The 21,891-nt window shown below is 41.0% G+C and overlaps 1 protein-coding gene across 1 annotated transcript in view; it reads right to left on the reverse strand.

Moving 5' to 3' along the window:
* SETBP1 (SET binding protein 1) overlaps positions 1 to 21,891 on the reverse strand; it is a gene marked incomplete at its 3' end in the record, with an annotated part of 252,576 nt that overhangs the window by 3,200 nt on the left and 227,485 nt on the right. Inside the window, exon 3 of the mRNA XM_081319238.1 lies at positions 3,267 to 3,434. Within this exon, the coding sequence (XP_081175364.1) occupies positions 3,267 to 3,434 (168 nt within the window). The remainder of the gene's footprint in view (positions 1 to 3,266; positions 3,435 to 21,891) is intronic.

Below are 21,891 nucleotides of genomic sequence, written 5' to 3' on the forward strand. Positions count from 1 at the left end.
ACGATGTAAACAAGATATTGAGACTCTAGAAAGAGCGCAGAGAAGAGCGACAAAGATGATCAGGGGACTGGAGGCTAAAACATATAAGGAACAGTTGCTGGAATTGAGTATGTCAAGTTTAACGAAGAGAAGGACGAGGGGGGGACATGATAGCCATCTTCCAGTATCCCAAATAAGAGGCAGTCAAGCTCTTCTCCAAAGCCCCTGAAGGCAAGACAAGAAGCGCCACAGATGGAAACTAAATCAGGGAGAGAAGCAAACTGGAACTAAGGAGAAACTTCCTGACGGTGAGAACAATTAACCAGGGGAACAACCTGCCTCCATAAGCGGTGAATGCTGCAACACTGGAAGTCTTTAAGAAGAGACTGGACAGCCATTTGTCTGAAAGGGTATAGGGTTTCCTGCCTGAGCAGGGGGTTGGACTAGATGACCTCCAAGGTCCCTTCCAACATCATCATCATCATCATCATCATCATTATTATTATTTCCTCATTGGCGACCTTCCCAGCTGGTTTCCGTCAAGCAACATCAATGGAGGAAGTCAGGTTTACTTATTGACTTTATGATTCGCTGAACAACTGTGGTGATTCATTTAACAATCACGGTAGAAAAAAGTTGCAAAATTGGGCAAGACTCTCACTTAACAACTGCCTTGCTTAGCAACAGAAATTTTGGTTCCCATTGTCCTGGTAAATCAAGGGCTACCAGTCTCAGACAAAGAAAGATTCAGACAAACTGGAATGGTCCGGATAACATGAAATTAATGTGATCCAACAATATGAATAATCCAGTGTTTTACATTATGGATCCTGGACCCATCAGAAAATGTTCATTAAGGGCTGGTTCTAATCTGCGGGACTTGGGTTTGGCTAGTCTAAAGAAAAGAAGAAATAGAGGAGACATGATAGCAGTGTTCCAGTATTTGGGGGACTGCCACAAAGAAGAGGAGGGGGTCAAACTATTCTCCAAAGCAACAGAGGGAAGGATGAGAAACAATGGTTGGAAACTGACCAAAGAGAGAAGCAATCTGGAATTATGGAGAAACTTCCTGACAGTGAGGACAATTAACCAGTGGAACAGCTTGCCACCAGAAATTGTGGGCGCTCCATCACTGGAGATTTTTAAGAAGAGGCTAGACAGTCACTTGTCTGAAATGGTAGAGGTTCTCCTGTTTGAGCAGGGGGCTGGACTAGAAGACCTCCAAGGTCCCTTCCAGCTCTATTCTATTCTATTCTATTCTGTTCTGTTCTGTTCTGTTCTGTTCTGTTCTACTTTACTATTCTATTCTATTCTATTCTATTCTATTCTATTCTATTCTATTCTATTCTATTCTATTCTATTCTATTCTATTCTATTCTATTCTATTCTATTCTATTCTATTCTATTCTATTCTATTCTATTCCATTCCATATTTTCTATTCTATTCTATTCTATTCTGTTCTGTTCTGTTCTGTTCTGTTCTGTTCTGTTCTATTCTATTCTATTCCATTCCATTCCATTTTTTCCTATTCTATTCTATTCTATTCTATTCTATTCTATTCTATTCTATTCTGTTCTGTTCTGTTCTGTTCTGTTCTGTTCTACTCTATATACTCTACTCTTCCTGCTGGTGGGGATATAATTAAGGCATTGGAAATTACTTTAATTCATCAGTTATTAGTATGATTCAATTCTGATATATTCTTCCTGGCTATAGAGCTAGTCTCCGACTCAGGAGCACGGCGGAGCCCAAATTTTATGTTGCCCAACCAGACAGTTGTTAAGTGAGTTTTGCCCCAGTTTACGACCTTCCTTGCCACCCTTGTTAAGTGAATCACTGCAGTTGTTAAGTTAGCAGCAGGGTTGTTAAGGGAAACCTGGCTTCCCTGCATTGACTCAGCTTGTCAGAAGGTCACAAAATGTAATCATATGACTTTGGGAGACTGCAACTGTCATAGGTACATGTCAGTTGCCAACGGTCTGAATTTTGATCACGTGACCGTGGGGACACTGCAGCGGTTGTCAGTGTGAAAAACCATCATGTCACTTTTTCCAGTTGCAGTTGGAAGTGAGAACGGTCACTAAACGAATGGTATTAAGTCAAGGAGCACCTGCATCCTTCAAGACGGGTGTGTGATGAAGGATTTTTTTTTCTGTGCTCCCGTAACTTTGAACAGTCACTAAATGAAGCGTCGTACGTCGAGGACCAGCTGTAGGTAATTTGTCGTTGGGCAGCTCTTCTCTTTTCGTAAAAGGTTATCTTCAAAATAACCTGGCTTTGCATACCTTCATCCCGGGTTTATTCGGATATTCCATCTCTTTCTATGGGGGGTGAATTATTACCCCCCGTAGATAGGGCTCGCAACTTGGGAGTCCTCCTAGATTCACGGCTCACCTTGGAAGACCATATAGGAGCTGTGACTAGGGGGGCTTTCGCCCAGGTTCGCCTGGTGCGCCAGTTGCGGCCCTATCTAAGCCGGGATGACTTATGCACGGTCACTCACGCGCTCGTGACCTCTCGTCTAGACTAATGCAACGCTCTCTACATGGGGCTTCCCTTGAGGACCACCCGGAGGCTCCAACTGGTACAGAATGCAGCCGCGAGAGTTGTGTTGAGAGTCTCCCGATACTCCCATATTACACCTCTGCTCCGTGAGCTGCATTGGTTACCAGTTGTCTTCCGGGTGAGATTCAAGGTACTAGTAATGGTGTTTAAGGCCCTACATGGCATGGGTCTGGAGTACCTTAGGGAACACCTGCTGCCGGCATCAACTTCCCTTCGCCCTGTGCGCTCCCACAGAGAGGGCCTCCTCCGGGTGCCACCGATCAGAGAATGTCGATTGGTGGCCCCCAGGGGGAGGTCCTTCTCTGTGGGCGCCCCGGTACTATGGAATCAGCTACCGGTTGAGCTCCGGATGACGCCCGATCTTCGCTCCTTTCGCCACGATCTAAAAACATACTTGTTCGAACAAGCCGGCCTGGCCTGATGGGGGATTGGTGGGGTTTTTATTGTATTTTATTGAGGTTTTTACTATGTATTAATTGTTTTTTAGTGGGCATGTATTTAATTATTTTTTAACTTTTGTAATTCTGTCTTTTTATTCTTGCCCTGTTCACCGCCCTGAGTCCCTCGGGAGAAGGGCGGTATAGAAATATTAATAAATTAAATTAAATTAAAATGTTCGCGATTGGCAAGCCCCGTCTTGCTCTGCGGCTTGAATTTTTCGAGGTGCGTTTGGGAGCAAAGTTGGGGGGGGGGAAAGCAAAATTATGGGAAACCCGTTTACCTGTTTCTGCTGGTGGTGGAGAAGGTAAGAGTGATAAGATAGGTGTTGAAGAGACGGCAATGCCGTTGAGGGCTGCTGGTTTCCGACGTGTCACTGCAGCCGAAGCCGAACATTCGTTCTTACTGTGGAGCAAAGCCTGGTCTGCTTTTAGGTGAGAACTGGTAATTCCTGGAAAACAGATAAAACGAAGATGATGACTAATTGGGTAAGTTCTCTGTGCTCGACACATGCCAATCAATCTGAAACAGAGGTGGGGAACCATGGCCCAGTTAGGACTGGTGGACTTCAACTCCCAGAATTCCTGAGTCAGCATGGGAGAACCATGGCTTCCTTGATGACCGGTGGACTTCAACTCCCAGAATGCCTGAGCCAGCATGGAGGAACTATGGCCCCTTTATGACTGATGGACTTCAACTCCCAGAATGCCTGAGCCAGCATGGGGGAACCATGGTCCCTTTATGACTGGTGGACTTCAACTCCCAGAATGCCTGAGCCAGCATGGAGGAACTATGGCCCCTTTATGACTGATGGACTTCAACTCCCAGAATGCCTGAGCCAGCATGGGGGAACCATGGTCCCTTTATGACTGGTGGACTTCAACTCCCAGAATGCCTGAGCCAGCATGGAGGAACTATGGCCCCTTTATGACTGATGGACTTCAACTCCCAGAATGCCTGAGCCAGCATGGGGGAACCATGGTCCCTTTATGACTGGTGGACTTCAACTCCCAGAATTCCCCAGCCACTTGAAGATTTCTAGACTTCCACTCCCAGAATTCCCCAGCCAGCATGAAGCAGAATTCCCCAGCCACTTGAAGACTTGTGGACTTTTAACTCCCAGAATTCCTCAGGCAGCATGGCTGGCTGAGGAATTCTGGGAGTTGAATCCCACAAGTCATAAAGTTGCCAACACTGGAGACCCCTGTTCTATGCGGACATGTAAAATGCCAGTGAGACCCAGATACTGATCGCACAAGATGGCGCTTGTTGATCCTTGTTTTTCCGGCCTGCACCTGCCACAAAAACACTAGAATAATGATGACTAAGTGGGCAAATAACTTCAGATTCAGCCAAATATACAACAAAGCACCCTTGCTTGCAAGTGTGCTTCTAATAATGCTGTTTCATGCTAACGAGAATTAGGATTGCTTTTTAAAATGGAAAAAAAATAGCTTTTACTCATTTTGCCTAAGGAAGGTAACGTAAACATTGATTCACGGCCAACAATGACTGCCTCACGAGTCTATTTTTAAAAGAAAAGGAGGAAAGACTACGGTATATAATTGCTTTGTGGTTTGTTGGTGGCTTTCCATGAAGGCTTGCATGTTTACTCAGTCAAAGGCAGGAATTCAGGGGGTCCTCGACTTAGACGACCACAATGGAGCTCCCAAATTTCTGTTGCTAAGTGAGGCATTTGTTAAATGAGTTTTGCCCCATTTTTATTTATTTATTTATTTTATTTATTTTAATCCCATTTATATCCCGCCCTTCTCCGAAGACTCAGGGCGGCTTACAATTTAAGCACAAACCAGTGTGCTTAATAGCCTTCATTCTATGTATATGCCTGCTTATTAGGGCTTTCACACACCCCCAAGCGGCATTATTACAAAGTCAGCTTAATTGCCCCCAACAATCTGGGTCCTCATTTTACCTACCTCGGAAGGATGGAAGGCTGAGTCAACCTTGAGCCTGGTGGGACTCGAACCTGCACTAATAGCAGGCAGCTGGTGTGACTTAAGGAGGCATTAGCCCACTGCTCCACCAAGGCTCTTCTACCACAGCTGTTAAATGAATCCCTGCCGTTGTTAAAGTTAGTAACCCGGTTGTTAAGTGAATCTGGCTTCCCCCACTGACTTTGCTGGTTGGCAGGTCGCAAAAGGGAATCACATGACCACGGGACACTGTAACCGTCGTAAATGTGAGTCAGTTGCCAAGTGGCTGAATTTTGATCACTTGATTATGGGGATGCTGCAAAAGTTGTAACGGTGAAAAATGGTCCTCATTTTTCAGTGCCGTTGTAACTCTGAATGGTCACTAAATGAACCGTTGTTGAGGACTATCTGTATTGTTTTAGATCAAGATGAATGAATACTTGAGTGTAGCAAACAAGTAACTTAGTACAGGGATCTGCAAGTTACGATCCTGGAACTGGTGCTTATTTCAAGGGTTCTTTTCCCATCTTAAGGCTACGACTGATTTTTCAGTAAGCTAAAAATACAGTTAGCGAGTTTAAGAATGAAGTAAGAGACAACAGTTTATGGCTGGGAGAAAATTAATTTAATAATAATAATAATTTAATTAATTATTCTATTCTATTCTATTCTATTCTATTCTATTCTATTCTATGGCACATATTCTATTCTATGGCACATATTCTATTCTATTCTATTCTATTCTATTCTATTCTATTCTATTCTATTCTATTCTATTCTATTCTATTCTATTCTATTCTATTCTATTCTATGGCACATATTCTATTCTATTCTATTCTATTCTATTCTATTCTATTCTATTCTATTCTATTCTATTCTATTCTATTCTATTCTATTCTATTCTATTCTATTCCATTCCATTCTGTATTTTCTATTCTATTCTATTCTATTCTATTCTATTCTATTCTATTCTATTCTATTCTATTCTATTCTATTCTATTCTATTCTATTCTATTCTATTCTATTCTATTCTATTCTATGGCACATATTCTATTCTATTCTATTCTATTCTATTCTATTCTATTCTATTCTATTCTATTCTATTCTATTCTATTCTATTCTATTCTATTCTATTCTATTCTATTCTATTCTATTCTATTCCATTCTGTATTTTCTATTCTATTCTATTCTATTCTATTCTGTTCTGTTGTATTCTATTCTATTCTATTCTATTCTGTTCTGTTGTATTCTATTCTATTCTATTCTATTCTATTCTATTCTATTCTATTCTATTCTATTCTATTCTATTCTATTCTATTCTATTCTATTCTATTCTATTCCGTATTTTCTATTCTATTCTATTCTATTCTATTCTATTCTATTCTATTCTATTCTATTCTATTCTATTCTATTCTATTCTATTCTATTCTATTCTATTATTCTATTCTATTCTATTCTATTCTATTCTATTCTATTCTATTCTATTCTATTCTATTCTATTCTATTCCATTCCATTCTATTCTATGCCATATTTTCTATTCTATTCTGTTCTGTACTGTTCTGTTCTATTGCATTCCATTCTAAAATAGATGACCGAGAATCTCCATCAGCTGACACAAAATGTTAGACCCTTGGTTTGCTCCCATCTTACATTAAAAAGGCATCTGATTTACCCTCCTTTCCTACAGGAATGACAGCAACTCTGTTCTGAATGTTGTTAGGACACTATTCCTCTTCTTCATTCTGTTTCTCCTTCTCTTTATATTTTTAAAATGTGTGCTGTGCTTAAAGAAACACGCAGCTGAAACCAGATCCACTGAACAGTCTAATAATTAAAGAAAGTCCAGTTGCCTTTTGATGGGGGCGGCGGGGGGGGGGAAAAGCACATTTGAGACAACTTCGACCTGGATGAGTGAGAATCTCCAGACAATTTAAGATTTATTATGGACTTCAACTCCCAGAATTCCCCAGCCAGCCAGAATTGTGGGAGTTGAAGTCCACAAGTCTTAAGAAAGTTGCCACGGTTGGAGACACCTTCAATGATGCTCACTGCCCTTGTATTTAGCATCTGTTGATCATTAGACTGAACATCCATTACATTTAAAAAAACAAACAAAAAACCCTGTATAAAAAGTAACAGCTGTAAACCTCTGATCCAGGTAGATTAAAAAAAAAACCACCTGCAAATCCACCCATCCAAACCCTAACGTCTTCCTTCCTTGCAAGACATCCCTAACAAGTAGGCTGGCTTGGTCGCTCAACTGCGAGACACCGGTGAAACGGGCACAGCGGAGCCTGCATTTTCTGCGTTGCATGAGAAAAGCACGTCTTCCTTCTCCTGTCCTGACCACTTTCTACAGGGGGACGATCGAGAGCATCCTGTCGTACGGCTTCACAGTCTGGTTTGGAAGCATCCCTGCTTCAGACAGGAAGACGGTGCAGAGAGTGGTGAGGACGGCAGAAAAGATCATTGGCAGTTCCCTCCCCTCCATCCAGGACACAGCACAGAAGCGTTGCTTGAGCAAGGTCCACAAGATTATCTGGTACGCTACACATCCTCTTCACAACCTGTTTTCCTTGTTCCCTTCTGGGAGGAGGGGGCTCCGTGGTATCCGAAGCAGAACATCCAGATTCAGCCATCGTTTCATTCCATACAGCAATAACCTTGTGAACTCTCAAGCTTCCTCCTTCCGTTATGTATTCAAGATGGACAGTGATTAATATTTATTTGTTATGTATATGTAGGGTGTGTGTCTATACATATGTTGAATATAGTATATTTAAATATGTGTACACTTTGAGAGCAAACAACTAAATTTCATTTTTAATATGTGCCATTGTGCCCACAGTAAAAAATGACAATAAAAGTTATCTATCTATCTATCTATCTATCTATCTATCTATCTATCTATCTATCTATCCATCCATCCTTTTCCATCTATATATCTCATCTGTTTGTCTGCCTGCCTATCTATCTGTCTGTCAATCCATCCATCCATCCATCCATCTACCTACCGTATCTGTGCCTATTTCCATCTCTATCATCTCTCTCCCTCTCTCATCTATGTTTGTCTATTATATCTATCTGTCAATTTCCATCTCTCTCTCTCATCTGCCTGTTTGCCTGCCTGCCTGCCTGTCTCTCTCTCTCTCTCCCATATCTATTTCCATCTCTATCATCTCTCTCCCTCTGCCATCCATCTATCTATCTATCTATCTATCTATCTATCTATCTATCTATCTATCTATCTATCTATCTATCTATCTATCTATCTATCATCTATCTATCTATCTATCTATCTATCTATCTTTGTTTAGGGCTCTGCGTAAAATCTGCTTTGCCATCTCAAGAGGTGGCCATCCCTTCCTCCAAAGGAATCCTTTTGCAAGCCAGTTTTCATCCCCTGGCAATCCTCTCTTACCTGCAACTCCGCGTTTGCATTTAGGCAACTCTGATTTATGGATTCCTGCTTGCGGGATTGCAGAAGCCGACTTCCTGGTTGCCATGGTTACTCAGATCTTTGCTTCAAGGCTCAAAATCCTCCCGACAGCAAAATTGGCAGCAGGCCCGACCATCTAACCACCCAATTTTTTTTTTATTGACGGTCCTAGATTGCTTCAAAGGTCAAACACCAAAGAGGTTCTCCCCCCTCCTTGGGGGGGTTAGTCAATATTTTCAATATTTTGATTGGGCTCCGTCCGAAGAAATAGCCGAGGGGAGGGGGACCAGGACATGTGCCCTGGGCTGCAACCTCTAGAGCTTAGCAAGGTCACACCGAGCTTGAAGAAACACCGTCCTCCCGGCGAGCTGTTACAAATTTGACAAGCAACTTCAAAGACCTTCTTCGCCCACCCCTTGATGCATCATTAGTCTCCACGGGACCACTGGAATTGTGCCTTGAGAAACCACTTTGTTTTCTAATTTACTTTGGCCCTGGTTAGGAAGCTAGGCCGGTGCAATTTTAAGTGCTGGGACCACAGATGGTGGCAGGTGAAGCATTCATCAAAGGAGAAGAGATGACATGGAAGGAAGGCAAGCTGGCAACAGGAAATGCCACCCTGGGGGGAAATTAACCCTTTTCCTAGGTTTCAAATGAGGGGGGGGGGAAATCATGTGGTTGTAGCTTGCAGGAGCTACAGTTTTCATTTAGGAGGACTCAAAGAGCCGCTGAATAATAAACAACAACAACAAACTTGGAAGGGACCTTGGAGGTCATCTAGTCCAACCCCCTGCTGAGGCAGGAAACGCTATACCATTTTAGACAAATGGCTGTCGGACAAATGGCCTATGATTCATCTATCCTGGTGGAGGATGGAACAAATTATATTCCTTGCAGTCATCTGGTCGTTAGCATTCGTTCTGAGAATTGTGGACCCGTTGAGAGCCACTCTTTCCGATTCTGAGAAAGAGTACAGTATAGAGTAGAGTAGGATAGAACAGAAAAATGAAGAATAGAATAGAGAAATGAAAAAATAGAACAGAACAGAATAGAAAAGAAATAGAGAAATGTAGAATAGAATAGAGTAGAATAGAGTAGAACAGAACAGAACAGAACAGAATAAAGAAAATATGGAATGGAATGGAATAGAAAATATGGAACGGAAAAGATATATTTCAGTTTGGAGGAGATGGATAAATTATATTCAAAACAAATATGGGACTAAAAAGTACCATTTAGCTTATGAGTAGATTTTAGTGGGATATTGTTATTGGTACGTTGTTGGTAGTTATGTTAAAAGAGAGTTAAAGCGCATTATGAATTTGGTTAATTGTATATTATGCATAATTTTTATTTAGAATATGATTATTGTAACTATAATCCTGTATTTAGCTCTGGGAAGTGGGGGGGGGTGAAGTGGGTGGGTTTGGGGTGGGTGGGATTTGGGGATATATTGTAAAATTTTGTTTTTGTAAAACTCTTTAATAAAAAAAAAGAAAATATGGAACGGAATGGAATAAAATAGAAAATATGGAACGGAATGGAATGGCGATACTTCAACAGTCGTGTGAAAAATGGTCATAAGTCACTTTTTTCAGTTCAAACAGTCACTAAATAAATGAATGGTGTTAAGTTGAGGATCCCCTGTATCCTTCAGGACAGAGGCTCCAAACTGGAACCTAAAAATTATCCTTGATCATAAACTGAAAACATCCGAAAGAATCCATGGCGGCTTCTTGTATATTGATTTTCAGCCCACTTCTCTGGCAAGGTCTGCTTTGAGGAGCGGGCAACTCATAATAATCAAAGGCAGGGTGTTGACAAGTGGTGAATGGAAAGCGCAGACAGATATTCCGTGTAAATTGCACCGGAAGCCCACATTTTCTGCCCTGTGAACCGATTCTGGAATGCAACAGATGTGGATCAAAACACCGTCAACGCACTTTGGGCTTGTATGCCTGTCTTCGCCAGCGGGAAACTTTTGGCTGAGGAGGAACTTTCCAAAAAGGTTCCGTCAAATCTGTTAGCTGGAAATGAAAAACTCCTGGAAGGCAGCAGAGGTCCACTCGGAAGCAGGGAGGTTTCTCTCTGATCCAGCGAAGTGCTATTACCGCTTTACAAAGCCCTAGTAAGACCACACCTGGAATACGGCAGCTGGTTTTGGTCACCATATCACAAAAGAGATGTTTGAGAGCTTGGAAAAAGTGCAGAGAAGAGCAACTAAGACGATCCAAGGCCTGGAGACCAAAACATAGGAAGAACGGCTGCGGGACTTGGGTCTGGCTAGTCTAAAGTAAAGAAGAAATTGGGGGGACATGATAGCAGAGTTCCAGTACTTGAGGGGCTGCCACAAGGAAGAGGGGGTCAAATTATTCTCCAAAGCACCAGAGAGAAGGACAAGAAACAATGCTTGGAAACTGATCAAGGAGAGAAGCAACCTGGAATTAAGGAGAAACTTCCTGACAGTGAGGACAATCAACCAGTGGAACAGAAGTTGCCACCAGAAATTGTGGGCGCTCCATCACTGGAAATTTTTAAGAAGAGATTGGACAGTCACCTGTCTGAGCTGGTATAGGTTCTCCTGTTTGAGCAGGGTGCTGGACTAGAAGACCTCCAAGGTCCCTTCCAGCTCTATTCTATTCTATTCTATTCTATTCTATTCTATTCTATTCTATTCTATTCTATTCTATTCTATTCTATTCTATTCTATTCTATTCTATTCTATTCTATTCTATTCTATTCTATTCTATTCTATTCTATTCTATTCCTTTTCATATATTCTATTCTACTCTACTCTACTCTATTGTGTAATTCTATTCTATTCTATTCTATTCTATTCTATTCTATTCTATTCTATTCTATTCTATTCTATTCTAGTCTATTCTATTCTAGTCTAGTCTAGTCTATTCTATTCTATTCTATTCTATTCTATAAGAAAACAGCAGTTGAGTGCCTGAATGACTACAGACCTGTTGCATTAATGTCTGTAGTGATGAAATGCTTTGAAAGACCGGTTCTCCAACATCTTAGGACATGTCTCCCACCGGACCTCGACAAACATCAATTTGCCTACAGAAGGAACAGAACAACTTACTTCTTGGTATGCTAAAAAAATAATAATGGGGGAAACAGCATCGCCGCCAGATGGATTTGTAATTGGCTGACAAACTGTACTCAACGAGTAGTCCTTGATGGAACTACATCTACACGGAAGGAAGGGAGCAGTGGGGTGCCACAAGGTTCTGTCCTAGGCCCAGTATTTTTCAACGTCTTCATAAATGACTTAGATGAGGGGATAGAGGGGGAACACACCAAATTTGCAAACAACACAAAGTTTGCAGGAACAGCCAACACACCAGAAGATAGGCTCAAGATCCATCTGGATCTTGACAGACTTGAACACTGGGCCCTATCCAACAAAATGAAATTCAATGTACGGAAAAGTAAAATCTTACACTTAGGCAAAAAAGCAAACAACCCCCCCCCCCACAAATGTACAGATTAGGTGAAACTTGGCTCAATAACAGTAACTGCCTGAGGGATCTCGGAATCCTAGTGAACAATCACTTAAAAATGAGCCAGCAGTGTGTGGCTAGCCACAAAAAAGCCAACGCAATCCTAAGTTGCATTAACGGAGAGACAGAATGAAGATCACGTGAAGTGTTAGTACACCCTTATAAAAGCCTTTGTAAGACTACACTTAAAATACTGCATCGAGTTTTTGGTCATCCTATTATAAAAAAAGATGTTGAGACTCTAGAAAGAGAAGAGCACCAACAATGATTAGGGGGCTGGAGGCTAAAAATATGCAAAGAACCGTTGCAGGAACTGAGTATGTCTAGTTTAATGAAAGGAAGGACTTGGGGTGACAGGATAGCAGTCTTCCAATATTTGAGGGGTGCCACAAAAAAGAGGGGGTCAAACTATTCTCCAAAGCACCTGAAGGCAAGAAGCAACGGATGGAAACTCATCAAGGAAAGGAAGATGTGCATGCAACACACAGATACACACACACACACTCACTCAAAACTAGTTAATCTTTGACCAAACCATTGTGGCTTGAGTTTTTTTAACCACAACCTGCAGCCACCCTTAGTTCTACAACTGCTATGAACTCTTTACCATGTCACACCTACAATATGCAGCCCTTGCATTTCCAAATAATGCACAGGTAGTCCTTAACATATGACTGGTCATTTCGAAATTACGACGGGTCTACCACGGGGTTCCTTACAACCCAGATTCCAAGTTCCAATGGGCCAGGCCCCACCCCCTGCAGTCACATGACTGGTCGGCAACATGGCGGTGTTTACAACCTCCCAAAACCACATTTTATGATGGTTTTGCTGAAAACTTGCATGTCTGGGTTTAGGCAAAGCTGCGTCCCTTGATTGGTCCATTTAACGGCCATGGTGTTTTTGCTTGACACCCATTGCAAAAAAAAAAAGGTTATAAAATCAGATCTGTCACATTTTATGACTGTCATGACTTATGAGCATGATGGGCAGGCTCTATTGTGGTCCTAAGTTGAGGACAATGGATGGAATAGATGGAAACTAACCAAGGAGAGAAGCAACCTAGAACTAAGGAGAAGTTTCCTGACAATGAAAACAATTAACCAGTGGAACAACCTGCCTCCAGAAGTTGTGAATGCTCCAACACTGGAGGCTTTTAAGAAGAGACAGGACAACCATTTGTCTGGAATGGTATATGATCTCCCACTTGAGCAGGAGGTTGAACTAGAAGACCTCCAAGGTCCCTTCCAATTCTGTTATTCTGTCGAATATTTACAACTGGTGTCTTCCTGTTTTCATCTAAAAAAACCTACAATTGGGATTCAGTCACTGAATAAGTTGATGGTCCTTTAACACAACTTTTTCTGAAGAAAATCCTTGGCCATTTCTTTGTTTCCAAACTGAACTGATTTTTCCCCCCTGCCAACTGGTGCCTTATTCTCTCCCGAGCAATCTCTCGCTTTTTAATTCTGCTACGCCGTTCATTTGCAGCACAATACACCTCAAAACATTAGCTGGGTCAGGTTATTTGCATTTTGATTACTATCTTGAATAAAGAGCAAGGAAGAAGTATGATATCCTGGAAACCTTCTTTTGAAAAGGGGAGATGAGGTTAGGGTTGCCCATAAACGGATCACTTAGGCCTTTCTTTGTAACCCAAAGGAGAGGCTGGAATTAGTATTCTACAAATATAACAAGGAGAAATAATTCTTCTTCTTCTTAAGGCAAGGCTTATTCAGCTTCCATGACAATTTTAAATTAAGTTCTAAAATATAGATAGCACAACCATTACACTTCACGTTCCTGTAAATACCGCAGCATCCCTCACCTGCCAAGGAAAACTAATAAGAACTCCTGAGCTTTAAGAATGAATTTGTCTCTGAAGCATGGGGTAGTTTTCCAATGGCATTAACATTTGCTTAAAGAAATCATGGTTTTGTAAAATAAATCACTAAGGTGAGTACAAGAATACATGACTGTAAGCATAAAGTGATGGCTTGCTTTGCTTGCTTACATATCAGGATTGTAAAATTTGACTGATCGCTAGATGGCAGCAAAGAGTCAGATTTCTGGATGACTACTGCCATCTACTGTCTCTCTGGATGTCTACAACCCAGATATCCTAAATTTACAAGGACAAGGGTTGGATTCCTACACCTTGCTAAGACAAATGCAAACAAACAATATACTAGTTTAGCATGATGTGAAAACTTCCCAGATGCCCTGGTTATTACTCATTTTCTTTCGAAGAACAAGATACGAAAAAAGTAACTAAGAATTGGCTTCTCTCTCCCTGTATTAAGTGGTAATGAATTATTTTAGATGAGTTTTTCCCAGTGTGATCTGACAGGATAGTTTATATTTTTGTTATTGATTGTATTATTTTTGAGATATGATCACTCTGAAGTGCCATATAAGAAAGCTAGACAGAAATAGCTAGACAGACAGGGAGTGGAAAGTTGGATGAATACTGATAAAGATAGGAAGATGGATAAACAGGCAGAGTTGAATAGATCGATAGATAGATAGATCTGATAGATAGACAGATGATAGAGATAAATATTGTAGAAAGAGATACTGCAGATATAGGAAGATAGATGATAGAGCTAAATAATATAGAAAGACAGATACTGCAGATATATGGATAGATAGATTAGATAGATAGATAGATAGATAGATAGATAGATAGATAGATAGATAGATAGATAGATAGATAGATAGATTGATTTAGATTCTTTTTAAGAAGAGACTGGACAGCCACTTGTCTGAAATGGTATAGGGTTTCCTGCCTTAGCAGGGGGTTGGACTAGATGACCTCCAAGGTCCCTTCCAACTTATTATTATTATTAGATAGATAGATAAGACAGAGAGACAGACAGACACAGACAGACAGACAGGCAGGCAGATAGATTGATAGATATAGATAGACAGACATGATAAATACTATAGAAAGAGAGATACTACAGATATAGGGAGAGATAGATAAGACAGAGAGACAGACAGACACAGACAGACAGACAGGCAGGCAGGCAGATAGATAGATATAGATAGATATAGATAGACAGACAGACATGATAAATACTATAGAAAGAGAGATACTACAGATATAGGAATAGATAGATAGATAGATAGATAGATAGATAGATAGATAGATAGATAGATATAGATATATAGATAGACAGACAGATGATAAATACTATAGAAAGATAGATACTGCAAATATAGGAAGAGACAGATAGAGTTTTGTTTATGGTTTCTAAAGCTTTAAATAACTGGGGATCAAATACCATTTTCCAATTTTGCACAATCTTTGAGTTGGGCAGCCACATAAATGTTCCATATCAGTAAACATGAATCTGCTGGGTCTCCCTTTTGTGGAGACCTTGAATGCCCGAGGCTCATAAAATTGGCAAGGCTTTCTTCCAGACCTCTTCCAAGTTAAATTATTTTGATTTTTTTTATTGGTTCCTTTCAGTCTTCTGCCATGCATCTTAAATAAATGCAATGCGATTTATAAGGTCCCAATTTTACAGAGCTATGGTCCTTCAGAATCATGCCTGTTTCTTTTTCTACCTTTACTATCAGCTTTGAAGGGTTTTTTACTCAGCAGTGATGAGGTGAAGCAAATTTAAATAAGCCGTGTACATATGAAGAAAGGGCAGTAACTCAACAGTAATTCTGGGGCTCTTTTGATTTATACACATCCTGTTAGAACTGTGAGCAATGACCACCTCAGTGAGGGAAACCACCTATCTACAACAGGGGTCTTCAAACTTGGCCCTTTTATGACTTGTGGACTTCCACTCCCAGAATTCCTCAGCCAGGGATGCTGGCTGAGGATTTCTGGGAGTTGAAGTCCCCAAATCATAAAAGGGCTGAGTCTGAAGACCCCTGGTCTGGATCCAAGCCCGCAGTTTCATCAAAATGGCCAACTGAGGAATTCTGCGAGTTGAAGTCCCCAAGTCATAAAAGGGCCACATTTGAAGACCCCTGGTCTGGATCCAAGCCTGCAGTTTCATCAAAATGGCCGACTGAGGAATTCTGGGAGTTGAAGTCCCCCAGTCATAAAAGGGCCACATTTGAAGACCCCTGGTCTGCATCCAAGCCTGCAGTTTCATCAAAATGGCCGACTGAGGAATTCTGGGAGTTGAAGTCCCCCAGTCATAAAAGGGCCACATTTGAAGACCCCTGGTCTGCATCCAAGCCTGCAGTTTCATCAAAATGGCCGACTGAGGAATTCTGGGAGTTGAAGTCCTCCAGTCATAAAAGGGCCATGTTTGAAGACCCCTGGTCTACAAATAGACCTTGACTTATGAGTGGCTGCTTAGCAACCATCTGAATTTCTGACAGACTAACCTAGAATGTTCTAGATCTGACCACTACTAATGCAATGTCACCAAACCTCAAGCACTCGAGATTCATTATTGCTGTTTGCAGCATTCCACACTTGTGACTCACAACTGTGTGGCTGAAAAATAGCCTTTACTTCTGGTTTCGGGCAAAGACATGCCCGTAGCGAAGTGAGGATTCGCTTAAAGGCTAACTCGCTTTACAACCAGTGCCACAAAAAAAGGTAACACAATCAGGTCACTTCACAGGTGACCTGATTTATCACTGTCCCGACTTACGACTTATGGTTGTAAGTCGAGGACTACCTGGTATGTATTAACTCTGCAATGGCCTCCAGCGAAACCACAGTCACTCCCCTCACTGAACGCTGCTCTGACACACACACACACCACACCAGGATACCATCATGCACATGCCGTTCCCCTCTGCCTCCAGTGTTCATGCACCCACACAGGAATTAATAAGCCAAAGTAATATGAAAATATGCTTTTCTAATGAAGGTTGCAATGTTTTTTCCCCCTTTCCTTTCCTCCTCTCTCCCTCCCTCCCTTTTCCTTCCTTCCTCCATCCATCCTTCTCCATATTCCTTTCCCTTCCATTTCCCTTTCTTTTATCTTTCTTTTCTTGTTTCCCTTCCCTTCCATTTCCCCTTCTTTTATCTTTCCTTTCTCCTTTTTTCTTTCCTTTCCTTTCCCTTCCCTTCCATTTCCTTCTTTTATCTTTCCTTTCTCCTTTTTGCTTTCCTCTTTCCTTTCCTCTTTCCTCCCCTTTTCATTCCTTCCTTCCCCTCTACTTCCCCTTCCTCTCTTCTCCCCTTTTCCTTCCTTCCTTCCTTCCTTCCTTCCTTCCTTCCTTCCTTCCTTCCTTCCTTCCTTCCTTCCTTTCCCATCCCATCCCATCCCATCCCATCCCCTTTTCTTTTTTTCATCCAAGTATATAGGAGGTTGAAGTCCATATTTGTTTTCTGGAGTTAAAAAATTACATTAGTTTCATGAAAATCAGCTACATTTCTCTTGCTCTCACAATATCCTTATGGAAACCTCTTCTTAAAATAGGGGAAGGAGGGAGGAGAGAAAGAGAGGGAAAGAAAGAGAGAGAGAGCAGAAGAGGGAGAAAGAGATAGATAGGTAGGTAGATGGATGGACGGACAGACAGACAGACAGAGAAAGAGAGAGAGACAGAGAGAGACAAAGAGAGAAGAGGGAGGACCAGCGTGATAGAACACAAAATCCTTCATTAGCCCCCATCTTTCTCGCCACCCCAAAGTCCCCAACGAAGAGCGATAGCCTGGAGACATCTCTTAGGGATCAGAGCAAGGGAAGAGAAACAGATGGACTCCCCAGCTAATGAACCCCAAGTGATAATTCCTGCAGGATGATCTATTCCAGAATGTCCTCCGGCTTCTCTGACAGACTCTCTTCATGCCCCACACCAATAAAGCCGAACATCACAATCAGATTAGGAGACAAGTCAGTTTCTCAAAGACGCAGCAGACAAAAGAGGTAGCACAGGAAGGGCAGATGTGCCGCACACCACAACCGGGTTTGCCTGCCGAAACCGCGCAGCAGCCATGGTCACCCACACCTCCCGCTCTCTTTCTGACGTTTTGGGGCAAATCCGCACGACCGATGCATAACCCGTTTTCTTGCTGGCCGGAATGGAATGCCACGGCCTAAAAAAGTCATAACTGTCTCGCTTAGCGACAGAAATCTTGCGCCCAATTGTGGTCGTAAGATGAATAGACTGCCTGTACATCCAGGCTCAGTGTGCCATGCAAACTCAACAATTCGGGGGCAACAAAACTTCCTCAAGCTGATGCCCCTTAGCCACGTTGAAACAACAAGATCCAGAATTCCTGGGCACAATACAGAATTAGAAAAAATTGGCAAAATCTTTGGGAGATAAATTGCAAACTGACAATGGCAACTACTTATAAAGAAAATTGATATAAAATGTTTTATAGATGGCACTTAACCACCTGCGAGATTAGAAAAAAATGTTTAAATAACGTGCCTAGTAACTGTTGGAAGTGCAATCAAAAACCAGGCATGTACTATCATCTTTGGTGGAGGTGCCCTAAAGCAAAATAAAATAAAATAAAATAATAATAATAATAATAATAATAATAATAATAATAATAATAATAATAATAATAATAATAATAATAATAATATAATTAAAAATGGACAAAAATACATATTTGGCTAAAAAAGATGTTAAGAAAACATGGAGATTTTAAACCAGAACTATTTTTTTTAATTAGGTGTGTTATCAGGAAAATATGATAAAGAAAGTGTATATTTAATGTTGCATGTACTAAGAGCAGCAAGAATTGCATTTGCTCAGTACTGGGAAAATGAAGAAACACCATCTGAAGAAGAGATGATCAAGAAAATGCCGGAATGCGCAGAAATGGATAGACTTACGCTGAAGATTAAAGTAAAAAAAAAGACACAGAATATTTTCAAATATGGGATGTATTTTATCAATGGCTGGAAAAAGGGGGTAGAGATTAGGAATTGAATGTGTTTTATTAAGTAAAACAAATGGACCAGACAACGCATCATTTACCAAGCACTTATGAATTGTAAATGTAGAAATCAATATCTATTATCTATCTATCTATCTATCTATCTATCTATCTATCTATCTATCTATCTATCTATCTATCTAGTGCTTTTTTTGTAAAAGAAAAAGGTGTCGGAACTCACACATGTCATACAATCCGCCTTGCCTACCTTACAAGGTTCCATCCAAAAAAGGTGCCGGAACTCCGTTCTGAGCGTTCTATGAGAAAAAAAGCCCTCTATCTATCTATCTATCTATCTATCTATCTATCTATCTATCTATCTATCTATCTATCTATCTATTGCTTTTTTTGTAAAAGAAAAAGGTGTAGGAACTCACACGTCATAAAATCCGCCTTGCCTACCCTACAAGGTTCCATCCAAAAAAGGTGCCGGAACTCCGTTCTGAGCGTTCTATGAGAAAAAAAGCCATCTATCTATCTATCTATCTATCTATCTATCTATCTATCTATCTATCTATCTATCTATCTATCTATCTATCTATCTATCTATCTATCTATCTATCTATCCAGTGCTTTTTTTGTAAAAGAAAAAGGTGTCGGAACTCACACATGTCATACAATCCGCCTTGCCTACCCTACAAGGTTCCATCCAAAAAAGGTGCCGGAACTCCGTTCTGAGCGTTCTATGAGAAAAAAAGCCATCTATCTATCTATCTATCTATCTATCTATCTATCTATCTATCTATCTATCTATCTATCTATCCAGTGCTTTTTTTGTAAAAGAAAAAGGTGTCGGAACTCACACATGCCTACCTTACAAGGTTCCATCCAAAAAAGGTGCCGGAACTCCGTTCTGAGCGTTCTATGAGAAAAAAAGCCCTCTATCTATCTATCTATCTATCTATCTATCTATCTATCTATCTAGTGCTTTTTTTGTAAAAGAAAAAGGTGTAGGAACTCACACGTCATACAATCCGCCTTGCCTACCTTACAAGGTTCCATCCAAAAAAGGTGCCGGAACTCCGTTCTGAGCGTTCTATGAGAAAAAAAGCCATCTATCTATCTATCTATCTATCTATCTATCTATCTATCTATCTATCTATCTATCTATCTATCTATCTATCTATCTATCTATCTAGTGCTTTTTTTGTAAAAGAAAAAGGTGTAGGAACTCACACGTCATACAATCCGCCTTGCCTACCCTACAAGGTTCCATCCAAAAAAGGTGCCGGAACTCCGTTCTGAGCATTCTATGAGAAAAAAAGCCCTCTATCTATCTATCTATCTATCTATCTATCTATCTATCTATCTATCTATCTATCTATCTATCTATCCATCCATCCATCCATCCATCCATACAGAATTCCTAACCAGCATGAAAAACACAGTCCCAAAGCACCCGGAAGATGGAAAGGAAAGATTGCTTTATTTTTTCCTGTGGAATTTGTTGCTGTAGCAAACTTGATGTCCATATTAAACTCTCCCTAGGACACTTTAAGGCCCAATTTGGGCCATTTTGGCTGTTTACGATACCTATAATATGAAATGGCATCCTTTATGCCTCACGGCCATCAAACTCCTGTCTTCTTCCTGAGGCCATACGATTCCTGGCATTTCTTAGAACGATAAAGGGCCGGGGGGAAAAAAAAAAGAGAAAAGAAGAGATCCACTCAGTCTTATTAGTCCTGGAATAAATGTAACTCTACCCCTGTTGTCTCATCTCTAAGCCGGCGGAGAAACGAGCATGGCGTTACGTTTTATGTCTTCATCGCTGTGTGTAGCAGAAGGCTGGGATCGCTGCTGTGGGAATGCTGGTGCTTGCATTCGTTTTCATTTCGCTTGCTTTTTTCTTCGCTGCTGTCTTAACGGGGGAAAAAAAACAAAACAAAACATATTCCCGGCCTTGCCAAACCATTCAATTACTGTATTTAACTGGAACGGTCTCCGTAGGTTTATCTCAGTCGTGCTGCGCTCTCTCAGCAGGGGGCGCTGCTGAGACCGGGGTTGTGGGTTAATACATGTGTGTAGGCATTTCATCCAGGTTAATCTGGTCGCCAGATGTGCCTAACTTCATCTGCTTTATTCAGGGCCTGCCGACTTTGGGCCAGGAGACGGTGAGTTCTGGTCCCACCTTAGGATGAAAGGCGGCCGGGTGACTTTGGGTCAATCACCAGGAGACGGCGAGTTCTAGTCCCGCCTTAGGCATGAAAGCCAGCTGGGTGACTTTGGGCCAATCACTAGGAGACTGTGAGTTCTAGTCCTGCCTTAGGCGGAAGGCCAGCTGGGTGAATTTGGGTCAATCACCAGGAGACGGCGAGTTCTAGTCCTTCTTTGGGCACAAAGGCAGCCAGATGACTTTGAGCCAGTCACTCTCTGTCAGCCCTAGATAGGAGGCAATGGCAAACCACTTCTGCAAAACCTTTGAAAAAAAAAACTCTGGAGGGATGTGCAGTTCACATGGACATGAACAAATGGGGGGGGGGGGAGAGGAGAAAATATGATTTCTTTAGGAGGCTACTCTAAGGACCTTTTCCCACAGGCAATTGGGTCTGAATTTAATGTTTGCTCTTCCTACCTGTGTGAAAGAAAGAAAGAAAGAAAGAAAGAAAGAAAGAAAGAAAGAAAGAAAGAAAGAAAGAAAGAAGAAAGAAAGAAAGAAAGAAAGAAAGAAAGAAAGAAAGAAAGAAAGAAAGAAAGAGAGAAAGAAACCACAGAGCTGCTTCAATGTGTTGTCTAACAGTTGGCCTATATGTACCTTGCCATTGGTTCATTTAACTTATCAGAGAGACGTTAAGACAGAAATAATAATAATAATAATAATAATAATAATAATAATAATAATAATAATAATAATAATAATAGTGATGATGATGATGATGATGATGATGTTGCTGGCAGCAACCCGTGTCAACCATTAGTTCCAGGCAATTGTGTTCAGAGTGTTCAGTTGACTGAGTTTCATGTTTTATGAATAAAAATTTTATAATGATGATGATGTTGTTGATGATGATGATAAAAGACAGCCTAAGCTCATGCATCTGGCCTCTTCACTGTTATTGGGCAAGGCCATCCTGAGAAAACCTGGACTTTATGGACAATGCAGAAGTGATTTGTTCTGGGGGCGGCATCAAAAAAGAGA

This window comes from Vipera berus, assembly GCF_964194415.1.
Source record: "Vipera berus genome assembly, chromosome: 2".
Lineage (NCBI taxonomy): Eukaryota > Metazoa > Chordata > Lepidosauria > Squamata > Viperidae > Vipera > Vipera berus.